Source organism: Lithobates pipiens, unplaced genomic scaffold (genome assembly GCF_037356315.1).
Source record: "Lithobates pipiens isolate NorthernLeopardFrog02 unplaced genomic scaffold, aLitPip1_a1.2 Scaffold_3, whole genome shotgun sequence".
NCBI lineage: Eukaryota > Metazoa > Chordata > Amphibia > Anura > Ranidae > Lithobates > Lithobates pipiens.
Window position 1 is genome coordinate 50,590,942 of NW_027507790.1, and position 15,110 is coordinate 50,606,051.

The 15,110-nt window shown below is 43.3% G+C and overlaps 1 protein-coding gene across 5 annotated transcripts in view; it reads left to right on the forward strand.

The window, feature by feature from the left end:
- The window catches only part of SEPTIN5 (septin 5), a 126,052-nt gene that overhangs the window by 97,695 nt on the left and 13,247 nt on the right, over positions 1-15,110 (forward strand). For all 5 annotated transcript variants that reach the window (XM_077461658.1, XM_077461662.1, XM_077461659.1 and 2 more), the window contains 4 exons: positions 1,381-1,498; positions 5,476-5,577; positions 6,365-6,461; positions 11,272-11,407. In XM_077461658.1, coding sequence (XP_077317784.1) covers positions 1,381-1,498; positions 5,476-5,577; positions 6,365-6,461; positions 11,272-11,407 — 453 coding nt within the window. The remainder of the gene's footprint in view (positions 1-1,380; positions 1,499-5,475; positions 5,578-6,364; positions 6,462-11,271; positions 11,408-15,110) is intronic.

A 15,110-nucleotide genomic window follows, 5' to 3' on the forward strand; every position in this document is an offset into this window, starting at 1 on the left:
CTCTGTGGTTGCACTGGTTGTACTTTGTTTTCATAACCAGCAGTACCAAAAATGTACCACTTTGCACAGAGCCCTGCATAAGACTTTAACAATTGGAAAGGATATTTACCAAAGCTATAACACAAGGAGCAGTATATTTATTTCAGCCACGTAACTATTTAAACATTTTTGCATTGGTGCATCGCAACCATACAGTTTTGAGCTTTTAATTTCAAAATGGAAGTAAACCCTCCTATCAATTTCAGACAAGGAAGCTGCCATCTTGGCCTCTGTTTAATGTGCAACTGCTATGAAGCTGCGCATGTGATCCGTTATGACTCCAGTCATTGGATAGTTTGACGGTTTGGTTGAGAGCACCACCATTTTGACAGTTACATTTCCGGCATGTGCTGGGAATGTAACGTGTTTCTAAAACTGTTAAATCTGTGGGTTTACTTTAATTTTAAAGCAGAAGTAAACCCATTGAATCACCAATTGAAAAAAACTGTTACATTTCCGGAACTTGCCAGAAAAGTAACTATCCCATTGTTTGTGCTCTCAACCAAACTGTCAAACCATCCAATGGCTGGCATCATAACTGATCATATGTGCAGCATCATGGCAGTTGAAGATCAAACAGAGGCCAAGATGGCAGCTTCCTTGGCTGAAAACAATAGGAGGGTTTACTTCCACTTTAATGGAACAAGCTGAGGCTAGAAGCTTATTGGTTACTCTGCATAGCTGCTCCAGTTTTAGTTACACCGTTTCTCTTTTTTTTAAACTGAACTAAAGGGATCAATACTCACTTTTCTGAAGGGCAGTCACCAGCGCCAGTTTTTGCCCATCTTACTTGGCCGACGAGGGATGATGTTACTCCTGTACATACACAGGAGCAAATTGTTCCGGTACACAGAGATTGGCCCGGCCACTGTATGCTGAACTGCACATACACAACTCCGTTTACATTTCAGGGATCACTGTGAGTAAGCAGGTGGATGTCGTTTATTGTCGGAACATTGCATGTCCCCTCTGCAATAAAAAGCCTGCCTGATCATAGGATGTAACAGCAGAGCTTTAGTTCCACTTTATCTTCTATAGCGATTCAGCTAATGGAACATATAGCGAGTCTAAGAAAAACAAAACACCCTTTTTACTGAAATAATCTTACAAAGGACCTAGAATGAGTATGTTCTACATCAATTTGTGTTATACAAATAGATGTAAAAAAGCTATTACCAATCACACTTACTCATCATTATTGCAACAAGATGAGCAGCTTGTTGAAAAGCCCAGCATCACCTTCAACTTCAACTTGAGTTTTAGAGTGGAGGAGGGTTAGATGAGCTTTGACTACAGTTGGGCTTTAATTGTTCTCTCTCTGCATGTTTTTGTGTGTTTTAGGCTGCGGCCAGTGGATGTGGCATTTATGAAAGCTTTACATGAGAAGGTTAACATTGTTCCTTTGATTGCCAAGGCTGACTGCTTGGTACCAAGTGAAATTCGCAAGCTGAAAGACCGGGTGAGTGCAACTATTTAATAGCTATGCACATAGACTGAAAAATGTTGTGGCTACAAGAAAAAGTAGATTGCACATTGGGCCTTGTGGATCCATAGTAGCACTGGGCCTCTTTCTATATAGACGTAGATAGCTGTCAACTAAAGGTGTACTATCAGAGAATTAAGAGATCAGCTCTAGCTTAAAAATGTTTTTGAATTATTGGTCTACAGCAGATCTTAAGAAGCCACACAATCTAGAAATGCTGATGTATAGTGCTCTCACGAAGTGCAAATCATTAGTCACTGTCATATATGTGTACAAAATTAGACCATAGGAGTTCGGACATGAAAGTGTATTTTACTGCTTATGCAGTTTGGGTACGAAAAGTTTATTATTACAAAAGCATACAAGACCCTCAGAGCGGGGATACAGCCAGGGTGGAGGTTTATGCAGTTTGCATACAAAAAAGTTTCCTATTACATCACTATAACAGCAAAATACAGACCATGTAGAGATAATCAATTCATATAAATATGTACCACACGCCAGATCAAGTACCCGTACTAGTATAATCTGCTGGCTGGAAAATTAGAACATTACTGATAATATGAGTGTATAGGATTCTGTGATGTTTCAATGATCATCTGTGGCCCCGTGTATCAAAACTCCAAACACATTAGGGATATACAATGTAATACTGACATATAATCACACGCATAGGTTGGACTTGATGGACTTGTGTCTTTTTTCAACCTCACCTGCTATGGAACTATGTAATGTTTAGGAAAGTACCCATTTTCAATTCAGTCTCATGCCTGTAAGGATAAAGCATGAAATGTTAATTTGTAACAAAATTTGTTGAGTCTGTATGGCTCAGTTTACAGAAATATGCATGAACAGATTGCAAGATAAATACGTCAAGATATGGAATTTAAATTGGTAACTTTGTTGCTGGAAATTGTTCACTTTCCTTGAGTGATGTAATAGGAAACTTTTTTGTATTCCAACTGCATAAATCCCCACCCTGGCTGTACCCCCGCTCTGAGGGGGCTTGTAAAAAAAGTTGTAGAGACTTAATACCGGTAATACATTTTTGTACAAGATGAATTACATAGTTACATAGTAGGCGAGGTTGAAAAAGACACAAGTCCAACCTATGTGTAATTATGTTAGTAATTAATGTGGCTAAAAATTCTGAGACCCCCCAGTTTTTATATTTTACAGTGTGATGTGTGTGTACTGCCCCTCAATCTTGTGCTGAACAGAGCCACCATTGACTTTCCTGTATAATAAATACTTTTCAGTCCTATATCCAGACATTGCCCAAATTGTAGGAGCAGGAGTGTTTTGGCAGAAAAAAAAATGTCTGATGCGTGTAAACATGTGTAAAGGCCCATACACACGATCAGACTTTTTGACAACAAACATGCAAATTAGCTGTTTTGGAGCAACATCCTACCGTGTGTACGCTCCATCGGACAAACTTTTTTGGTTTTCATCTGACTTTTGTTGTCTGTGCGAACGGACAAACTTTCTGGGAACAAAAGTCTGATAGAGCAAAGTCTGATCGTGTGTACAGAAAACCATAGGACTTTTGTACAAAGTACAAACAGGCATGCTCAGAACCAATGCAAAAGATCAGACAACAATACAGAAGTTGACCAAAGGTGGCGGTAAAGAGCAGAAAAAACACGTGATTTGGTGAAAGTTGGCTGAAAAAGTCCTGCTGTGTGTATGCAATACAAGTTCAGGGCCGACGCCCTTTGTACAAAAATCCAAGGGAAAGTTTGTACAAAGTCCTATCGTGTGTATGAGGCTTTAGCGTGTCTTAAGCCCCATACACACGGTCGGACTTTGTACAAACTTTTCCGTGGACTTTTGTACAAAAAGCGTGGTCCACAAGTTTGTATTGCATACACACGGTCGGACTTTTTGACAACAAACACGAACGTAATGACGTCACAACGTACTGACGCCGCTTCAAAAGAGGACGTTCAATGACTCCAGCGCCACCTTTGGTCAACTTCTGTATTGTAGTCTGATCTTTTGCATTGGTTCTGAGCATGCGTGTTTGTACCTTGTACAAAAGTCCGATGCTTTTGCATACACACGGTCGGACTTTGCTCCATCGGACTTTTGTTGCCAGAAAGTTTGTCCGTTCGCACAGCCAACAAAAGTCCGATGAAAACAGAAAAAGTTTGTCCGATGGAGCGTACACACAGTCGGATGTTGCTCCAAAACAGCTAATTTGCATGTTTGTTGTCAAAAAGTCCGACCGTGTGTACAGGCCTTAAGTGTGCGTTAATGCTAGGTTTGTTTAGCACTTGAGCGTTAATTCATTTCAATGGCCAGAATAAATTATTATTTTGGCTAGTGAAATTAATTAATGACCAAGCGCTTGGCGCACCTAAACGCATTACATGTTTTTACAAGCATCAAATGTTTTTTCTGCAAAAACGTTGTTTCTAAGAGGAAAGGCGTCTAGAAAAGCTGTGTGCACGAGGCCCAACTCTGTCATGCAATACTGTACACAAATAAATTTTTTTTTTACTTTTTACTATAAATCCGCGCTGCAGCTGAATGGCTCACCTGAAAACAAAAAAATGGTTAACAATAAAACACAGTAAACAGTAAAGTATAAAAAATGTTTATATTACTTTCTGCTAAAATATAAATGCCAGAATAGTACAAAAAAAAACAAAATTACCCTTTTTTGGAAGGTAGATACTCCAAGGTGAACTATATTTTTTTTGCAACTGTTTTTTTGGACATGAAGAAACATGCCAGTATGAAGGGAGTTATACACGGACTTTGAGAATAGCGTACTAGATACATGGTCATACACAGACGTAGGAGGAAGTAAAGGAGTTAACAGTGGTTACATACAGGGCAGGATGGATGGGAATAGGTTCATTTTCAGATGGGCAGGATAAGGCTGGTGAGAGATTCATTTACATGTCACTAGGGACAGTATTGATATACATGTGTGGAGGAGAGGAGGGGGCAGGAAAGGGTTAACAAAAATCTTTGTGTCACTGCAACAGAATGAATGGATCAGCAGCTGCAGCTGCTGACCTGTTCATTCTGTGCCTATTCATAAATACTGATCTCTATCCATGCCTGTTGTAGGTGGAAGGGGAGGGACCAGCACTGTGAATAGTACCATGTGATCACAGCAATCACATGGTACCCAGCCCCTTGGATCAGCTGGGTACAGGGTCTCTGTATACCCAGCTGTCTAATGAGAGCTTTAAACACAGCAGCTGCCCAATGCCTATTTATTCAATGCCATTCATAAATGACTTTGGATAAAGAAAGGGTCATAGATGCACAGTTGAAAAATGCACCACAATAAGTGGTTAAAGCGGGATTCCACCCTAAAGTGGAACCTCCGCTGATCGGATCCCTCCCCCCCTCCGGTGCCACAATTGACACCTTTCAGGGGGGAGGGGGTGGAGATACCTGTCAAAGACAGGTATTTTCACCCACTTCCGGGCATAGACTCCCGTGGGAGTCTACGCCATTTCCTGCCCTGCCGCGCTGTCTGCTGGGACACACACGGGTCCCGGTGACAGCGCGGAGATTTCCTATTGCGCGGCGCGGCTCGCGCATGCGCAGTAGGGAACCGGGAAGTGAAGCCGATTCGCTTCACTTCCTGATTCCCTCACCTAGAATGGTGACTGCAGCAGCCGAGAGCCGAGCGATCGATCGACCTCGGCTGCCGGCATCGCTGGAACCTGGGACAGGTGAGTGTCAATTTATTAAAAGTCAGCAGCTGTAGTATTTATAGCTGCTGGCTTTTAATATTTTATTTTTTGGTGGAATCCCTCTTTAAACATAATTTGTGAGCAGACTGTTTGGGGTCAAAGCAGCAACATTGTTTTGCTCGTAAAGATATCGAATGTGAAGAGGGACTTATTTGATGAGACTTTTCAAAGAATTACCTTTGTCTGGAAAGTTTTCTGTATTTCATGGCAAGCCTTTCTGTACTTTGACAGGTCAGAGAGGAAATTGAAAAGTTTGGAATAAAAGTATATCAGTTCCCAGAATGTGACTCAGATGAAGATGATGAATTTAAACAGCAGGACAAGGAACTGAAGGTAACACAAGACACCATGACTCAGTGTGCCAACTTCTTCGCATGCTGCACTGCTGAACCCATGGAGGATGCTAACAAAAATAGTTTTAAAATGTGGAGAATGAATTTGGTCCTTGCAAGGCCCACTTAAAGTGGAAGTAAACCCATCGATCTAACAGTTTGAAAAAACAGTTACATTCCCGGCATGCCGGAAAATGTTAACTGTCACATTGGTTTGCTCTCAACTAAACTGTCAAACCATCCAATGGCTGGTGTCATAACTGATCACATGTGCAGCTTCATGGCAGTTAAAGATTAAATAGAGGCCAAGATGACAGCTTCCTTGGCTGAAAACGATAGGAGGGTTTACTTCCACTTTAATAGTAAATGACTTACTTTACCCCCATCTTCAGCATTGCCCGATGTGACGTCACTGTGTTTAAAGCAATATTTCTGGGGAACGATAAGTACCCCAAATCTCATGAGAAGACACTCTAGCAGAATGCAAGAGCATCTCCTTCTGAGGTATGGGTTCTTCATTATTTCTGGGATGTTTCCAGAAGGACCTTGATATCACTCTTGTCTAGGCACCGTAGATGAAAAACATGTAGGTAAAGTAAGTGAATGTTCTAACTTTCTTCCTTCCAGGAACAATTTTGCTCTTATAACTTTTAAAACCGACCCTCACATTTGTGCTGAAAAATCCTCTTTAATGTACAATATATTGTACTTGCCGCACTGTAAAAGCTGAAGTGTTTTAATTGTGTTTCTCGTCCAAAATAATAAAATTCATCTGTTCTGTACCTAAGGAAAGTGCTCCATTTGCTGTAATTGGAAGCAATACAGTGGTAGAGGCCAAAGGTCAGAGGGTACGAGGTCGTCTCTATCCATGGGGCATTGTGGAAGGTAAGTTATCAGTTATGAAGTTTACCTAACTCACGTCATTCAAGTAAGTCAACTGGAACATTCAAGAAGCAGAACAGTTATTTATTTTGTAGGTTAATCTTATCAGTAGAAGATATTAGCCCTTGTACACACGGTCGGACATTCCGACAACAAATTTTGTCCGACACTTGTGTTGCATACACACGGTCGGACAAAGTTGGCAGAAAATCCGATCGTTCAGAAGATGGTGACGTTATTTCGTTACGACGGGACTACGTTCAGGCTAGTAGCCAATAGCTTTGGTCTAGGAATTTGATCTGAGCATGCGTGGCACTTTGTCCGATCGGAATTCTCTACAAATGATAAGACAATGTCCCATCGGACCATGTTGTCGGAAAATTTTATAGCCCAGCTCTAAAACTTTGTCGGTCGGATATTCCGACGGAAACAGTCCGATGGAGCCCACACATGGTCGGATTATCCGACAACACGGTCCGATCGGACATTTTCCGTCGGAATGTCCAACTGTGTGTACAAGGGCTTAGAGTTTTATATTTTTTATTATGTGCAGGTGTGGAAAATACAACACATTGTTGCCATTTATTTAGTTTGGTAAATATAACATACTGTATTTGCATATGACATATTTACATTTTCAGCCAACAGCTGGCGTTCTATGCTACTTATCCCCTGGGTAAATTGTCTCCCCATTACCTCTTTACAGTGCTCAATAGCTTGAACCTAAAGTGGATGTAAACCCTCACATATACCCAGTGAAGTGAACAGCCTCAGATGACACACAGAGATAAAACAAATTTCCCTACATAAGTTTTACATGTACAGTGAGTGCACCCCTCACATTCTTATTAAAAAATGTATTATATCTTTTCATGTGATAGCACTGAAGAAATTATGCTTTTCTACAATGTAAAGTAGTGAGTGTACAGCTTGTATAACAGTGTAAATTTGCTGTCCCCTCAAAATAACTCAACACACAGCCATTAATGTCTAAACCACTGGCAATAAAGGTGAGTACACCCCTAAGTGAAAATGTCCAAATTGGGCCCAATTAGCTATTTTCCCTCCCTTTAACTCATTAGTGTTACAAGGTCTCAGGTGTGAATGGGGAGCAGGTGTGTTAAATTTAGTGCTATCGCTCTCATTCTCTCTCTGGTCACTGGAAGTTCAACATGGCACCTCATGGCAAAGAACTCTCTGAGGATCTGAAAAAAATAATTGTTGCTCTACATAAAGATGGCCTAGGCAATAAGAAGATTGCCAAGACCCTGAAACTGAGCTGCAGCACGGTGGCCAAGACCATACAGTGGTTTAACAGGACAGGTTCCACTCGGAACAGGCCTCACCATGATCGACCAAAGAAGTTGAGTGCATGTGCTCAGCGTCATATCTGACAACAGAGGAAATAGAGGTATGACTGCAGCCAGCATTGCTCCAGAGGTTGAAGGGGTGCAGGGTGAGCCTGTCAGTACTCAGACCATATGTGGCACACTGCATCAAATTGGTCTGCATGGCTGTCCTCCCAGAAGGAACCCTCTTCTAAAGATGATGCACAAGAAAGCCTGCAAACAGTTTGCTGAAGACAAGCAGATTAACGACATGGATTACTGGAACCCGTGTTCTGTGGTCTGATGAGACCAAGATAAATGTATTTGGTTCAGATGGTGTCAAGCATATGTGGCAGGATCCAGGTGAGGAATACAAAGACAAGTGTGTCTTGCTTACAGTCAAGCATGGTGGTGGGAGTGTCACGGTCTGGGACTGCATAAGTGCTGCCGACACTGGGGAGCTACAGTTCATTGAGGGAACCATGAATGCCAACATGTACTGTGACATACTGAAGCAGAGCATGATTCCATCCCATCAGAGACTGGGCAGCAGGGCAGTATTCCAACATAACGACCCCAAACACACCTCCAATATGACCACTGCCTTGCTAAAGAAGCTGAGGGTAAAGATGATGGACTGGCCAAGCATGTCTCCAGACCTAAACCCTATTGAGCATCTGTGGGGCATTTTCAAACGGAAGGTGGAGGAGCGCAAAGTCTCTAATATCCACCAGCTCCGTGATGTCAGCATGGAGGAGTGGAAGAGGACCACAGTGGCAACTTGTGAAGCGCTGGTGAGCTCCCTGACCAAGAGGGTTAAGGCAGTGCTGGAAAATAATGGTGGCCACACAAAATATTGACACTTTGAGCCCAATTTGGACATTTTCACTTAGGGGTGTACTCACTTTTGTTGCCAGCGGTTTAAACATCAATAGCTGTGTGAGTTACTTTGAGGGGACAGCAAATTTACACTGTTATACAAGTTGTACACTCACTACTTTACATTGTAGAAAAGTGTCATTTCTTCAGTGTTGTCACATAAAAAGGTATAATAAAATATTTACAAAAATGTGACTGTGTACTCACTTTTGTGAGATACTGTACATCTGCTGTCTTCAGCCTTCTAGACTCTTTGGAAAGTGCACATCTTTCCTTCCTGTTCAGCAGTGGGAGGGGAGTCTGGACATACACTGTGTGTGAGCTGATTGGAGGAAGAAAACACCCTCCACCCCACATAGGCAAAGGAAAGAAGAAACTTGCAGAGCTGTACTGTGGATAGACAAGCTCTCTGCTTATCTGTCTCTAATGGCCCGTACACATGATCTGAATATCGTACGACAGATCATACAACTTTTTTTGCTTAATAGAAATTGAATAGGTTGCTAAAGTCACAAATGTATTTGTTTTGTATTTTCGGAAGACGATTGTACTGAATAAATGGAAATCGTCCAATCTGGTATCGTACGAGGAACATTTTCATGCTTTGTCCAGTGGAATAATATCAGATTAATTGTGATCAGCTCTCGAAAGCTCTGTACGTACGATCGTGCCTAAAACTGTATTTTTCGTCTGATTTTTGGATCATGTGTAGGGGCCTTAAGTTACCTTCCTGCCATAAATTTCTAGCTGCTTTTATCTCCTGTGTCAGAGAGCTTGTCAGAGAGCTTGTCAGAAGCTATAATGCTGATAACAGAGGAATGGAGCAGCAAAAAGACATGGGGCTCAGGGCTTTGGAGAGAGATAAGTAAACACTACAGATATATGTGCCCAGGTCAGATTTCATGAATGGGGTTTACATTCACTTTAAGTTTATGCGCACAGACACAGTTGAGGTAGTCAGAGGAGAAATGAGAAAATACTATACCCATCTCTTCCCCTCCCTGGCTGCTTTGTTCATACTGGACCATAAGGAGATTCAGTCTCTCACTTTCAATCCTGATGCCTTTGGTGATCAGGACAATTGTAGAGGGTGAATTAGGGACACAGCAATAAAAACCTGACAGTGGTTCTAACCCCTCACTTCTCTTTTAAAACAAACAAACAAAAAAAATTTGCCTTTAGTTATACTTTAGGGAATGTTCATGTGTACTGTATATACAGTATACTATAGCCTTAGGGTTTGTTAGTTGCAGTGTTTCTGAAATCACAGTGGCTTTTAAAGCAAGTTTGACCCAAAAAAAAGATGTCAGCCCGAAGGTACTGGTACTTGTCTGTCATGGGTTCCTGCAATTAGTGTAATCATCTTAATCTTCCATTCCATCCATTCCAACCGACAAACCTTTTCCCAGGGAGTCCCACCTTTGTTTCAGCAATGGCAGTAGTGATTGGTTGGTAAAGTCCATTTCAAATTGGTTATAAATTCTGAACACTCATTAAAATGTACATAATGTAAAGGAAAAACATATAATACATCAGTTTAAACAAAACTATAAACTCTGATGCCGCGTACACACGGTCGGAATTCTGGCCTGAAAAAGACCTATGAGAGCTTTTCATCGGAAATCACGCATGCTCAGATTCAACTACGAGACAGAAGCTATTGGCTACTGACTATTGAACTTCCTTTTTCTAGTCACGTCGTACGTGTTGTACGTCACTGCGTTATAAATGATCGGAATTTGATGTGACCGTGTGTAGGCAAGACAGCTTGAGCCGAATTCCATCGGGAAAACCATCAGAGCTTTTTCCGACGAGAATTACGATCATGTGTACGCGGCATAAGAAAAACAAAATATAGCTGACCCAAATGCTCAAAAAGTTTGATTTAATTGTATGCTTTGCACACCCTGGCCACTAGGGGTAATTTTTTTTCTGCCTATATAATACCACATTGCAGAGCTGACCTGCCATTAGATTGAACGTATACACCGTCATTCATTAGAAGGATTTCCTCTTCCATGCATACACTTGGGCTTCTCGGCTCAATATGCTTCAACAATGTATATTCTGCATCCTTTAACGTGTTTGTTAAGCCACTCTAACCTGTTTGCACCTGTGTATGGTTTATAAAAATAAATGCTACAGATACCTAATTTCAGAGCCGTGATCACGTTCACATGACTGGCCGGATCTCTCCTTTCCTCCTCTGAGAGATGCAGTGGGAGGGGCCGAGATTCCCCCGCTCACGTCAGTTGGGATGGGAGGAGAGAGGCGGCTGGTCATGTGATTGCTATCTCCGCTCTGAAATTAGGTATATGTAGCATTTATTTTTATAAATCATACACAGGGCGGGGCACTACAATAGTAGTAAATGCACACCTGTATAAAATATCTGGTTTAAGGGCTCCTGTACATTGATATGAACATGGCTCTATTATAGTGCATCCATGCACATAGAAGTATTTAGCTCTGTGATTTAGCATCCTTTTAGCATTAAACACACTGCAATATTTGAACAGTTCCGTGATTTTGTAGCCTGTATGTCAATATAAGTGGGTTGTAGTCCTGTTTGCTTCTATTCACACATGTTCCCTGTTTGTCTGCAGTGGAGAACCAGGCACACTGTGACTTTGTGAAGCTGCGAAACATGCTGATCCGGACACACATGCACGACCTTAAAGACGTAACATGTGATGTGCATTACGAAAACTACAGAGCACAGTGCATACAGCAGATGACTAGGTATGTCATATATTTGTGGGGGTGGTGGATTGTTACATGTGTTGTATGAAGGGAGCCTGGGGGTGGTGGATTGTTACATGGGCTGAGTGGTGGAAGCAGTGGGGGTTGTCACATGTGTTGCATGCTAGGAGTTGGGGGCTTTACATGTGCTGTGTGGTGGGACTGGGAAGGCGCTGGTGACAGGGGGTGTTTACATGTGCTGTATGGTGGGATTGAGGTGGGGGGGTTATTGTTACATGTGCTGTGTGGTGAGAGCAGAGTAAAGCCCCATACACACTATCAGATTATCTGCTGAGTTTTTCCTTCAGATTTACCAAAACCATATAATATGAGGACAAACAATGGATTTATTACATGTTATGTGAGGTGGATTGGGGGGTGGGTTATTGTTACATGTTCTGTGTGGTGGATTGGGAAAGGAGGGGAGGTTTATCGTTACATCTGGAGTGTGGTGAGACTAGGGTTAGGATGATGGATTTATTACATGTTATGTGTGGTGGATTGGGGGGTGGGTTATTGTTACATGTTCTGTGTACTTGGGGATGGGTGTAGTCACATGTTCTGTGTAGTTGAAAGGGGTGTTGTCACATGTGCTTTGTGGTTGGGAAGGGGTGTTGTCACATACTGTGTTGCTGGAGGGGGAATTGTCACATTCGCTTACATTTGCTATGTGGTTAGAGAGGGGTGTTGTTACATGTGCTGTGTAGTTGGAGGGGGCTGTTGTCAAGTGTGCTTTGTAGTTGGAGGGTGTTGCCACATGTGATGTGTGGCTGGATGGGGGTGTTGTTACATGTGCTGTGTTGCTCTAGGGGGCTTGTTGTTACATGTGTTGTGTGGCTGGAGGGGGGGGGGGGGTTGTTGTCACATGTGCTATGTGGTTGGAGAGGGTGTTGTCCCATGTTCTGTGTGGTGGGGGGGGGGGGGGCGTTGTCACATGTGCTGTGTGGTTGGGGGTGAGGAGGGTGTTGTCACATGTGCTGTGTGGTTGGGGGTGAGGAGGGTGTTGTCACATGTGCTGTGTGGTTGTAGGGTTTGTTGTCACATGTGCTGTGTTGTTTGGGGAGAGGGGGGTGTTGTCGCATGTGCTATGCGGTTGGGGGTGAGGGCGGTGTTGTCACATGTACTATGTGGTTGGGGGGGGGGGTTGTTGTTGCATGTGCTTTCAAGTTGCACAGGGGTGTTATCACATGCGATGTGTGGTTGGAGGGGGGTGTTGTCTCATGTGCTTTGTGGTTGGAGGGGGTGTTGTCACATATGCTTTGTGGTTAAAGGGTTTGTTGATCAAGTGCTGTGTGGTTGGAGAGGAGGAGTTGTCACATGTGCTGTGTAGTTTGGGGGGTTGTTATCACATGTGCTGTGTGGTTGAAAGGTTTGTTGCCCAAGTGCTATGTGGTTGGAGGGAGTTGTTGTCACATGTGCTGTGTGGTTGAAGAGTTTGTTGACACATGTACTTTGTGGTTGGAGGGGGGTTGTCACGTGTGCTGTGTGGTTGGAGGGGAGTTGTTGCCACATGTGCTGTGTGGTTGAAGGGTTTGTTGACACACGTACTGTCATTGTGTGGTTGGAGGGGGGTTTTTGTCATGTGCTGTGAGGTTCGAGGGTTGTTGTTGTCACATGTGCTGTGTGGTTGAGGCGGGTTGTTCTCATATTTGCTTTGTGGTTGAAAAGGGGGGTGAGGTTGTTACATGTACTGTGTGGTTCGAGGGGGGTTGTTGTCACATGTGTTTGAAAAGGGGGGGGTTGTGACATGTGCTCTGTTGCTATAGGTTTTTTTTGTCACATGTGCTGTGTGGTGGAGAGGGTTGTTCTCACATGTGCTGTGTGGTTGAAGGGGGTTTAGTCACATGTGCTGTATGGCTGCATGGGTTGCTGTCACGTGTGCTGTATGGTTAGAGGCGGGTTGTTCTCATATTTGCTTTGTGGTTAAAAAAAGGGGGAGGGGGGTTGTTGTCACATGTGCTGTGCGGTTGGAGGGAGTATTGTTGCATGTACTGTGTGGTTAAATGGGGTTTGTTGACACAGGTACTGTGTGGTTGGAAGGGGGTAGTTGTCACATGTTCTGTGTGGTGGGAAAGGGGTTGTTGTCACATGTTCTGTGTAGTTGGAGGGGGGTTGTTGTCACATGTTCTGTGTGGTTGGAGGGGGGGTTGTTGTCACATGTTCTGTGTGGTGGGAAAGGGGTTGTTGTCACATGTCCTGTGTGGTTGGAGGTGGTTGTTGTCACAGGTACTGTGTGGTTGGAGGGCGGTTGTTGTCACAGGTACTGTGTGGTTGGAGGGGGGTTGTTGTCAGATGTTCTGTGTGGTTGGAGGGGGGTTGTTGTCACATGTTCTGTGTGGGTGGAAGGTGGTTATTGTCACATGTGCTTTCACGTTGCACAGGGGTGTTTTCACATGTGATGCGTGGTTGGAGAGGGGTGCTGTCTCATGTGCTGTGTTGCTATAGGGGCTTAATATTACATGTGTTGTGTGGTTGTAGAGGGGTGTTGTCACATGTTCTGTGTGGTTGGAGGGGGGTTGTTGTCACATGTTCTGTGTGGGTGGAAGGGGGTTATTGTCACATGTGCTTTCACGTTGCACAGGGGTGTTTTCACATGTGATGCGTGGTTGGAGAGGGGTGCTGTCTCATGTGCTGTGTTGCTATAGGGGCTTAATATTACATGTGTTGTGTGGTTGTAGAGGGGTGTTGTCAGATGTTCTGTGTGGTTGGAGGGGGGGTTGTTGTCACATGTTCTGTGTGGGTGGAAGGGGGTTATTGTCACATGTGCTTTCACGTTGCACAGGGGTGTTTTCACATGTGATGCGTGGTTGGAGAGGGGTGCTGTCTCATGTGCTGTGTTGCTATAGGGGCTTAATATTACATGTGTTGTGTGGTTGTAGAGGGGTGTTGTCACATGTTCTGTGTGGTTGGAGGGGGGGTTGTTGTCACATGTTCTGTGTGGTTGGAGGGGGGTTGTTGTCACATGTCCTGTGTGGTTGGAGGGGGGTTGTTGTCACATGTCCTGTGTGGTTGGAGGGGGGTTGTTGTCACATGTTCTGTGTGGTTGGAGGGGGGTTGTCACGTGATCTGTGTGGTGGGAGGGTGATAACAAAGACTTGACTGAGCTGCAGTGGAGCAACTGCTCTCAAGTTGTTACTCCATGAGGAGAGTGTGCCATACTGGTTCTCGTATAGATCTGTAAAATCACTGTTTTCTCTGAGTCCATCCAAGTTTTATCTTGAGTTGAGTCCTAATGAAGTGGAAGTGGTGTTGCCCTCAAAACTCATTGGTGTGTTTATATGACTTTTTACCTACAATAAAAATGATTGTGGACTCTTATCTGGTTTTGGTCTGGAGCTTCTTTCTGTATTTCTATGACTTGAGCTAGTGCTGGGTGCCCATCAAGGCAAACCCTGCTGTGTGGGAGAACTTGCCAGAGCTATTGAGTTTTTGATGTTTAACTTTATCTGATTACATGTACAAGTCTAAAAGGTCCCAGCACTTCTTTGAGTATATTGTTCTGAAGTTCATGTGACTGATTTACTAGCAGTAAATGTTTGAACATTCCCCTTAATTTATTTGCAGAAATGTATTGGAAAACAAAGCTTTAATTCCATTTTTGGAACTCAGTTAGGCTGCAGGGATTTTAGAACAGAGTCCTATAGTCAGCCAATCATATGGCCACCACCAAGATTTTCCCAGATTCTTACAGAGCAGGGCCAGT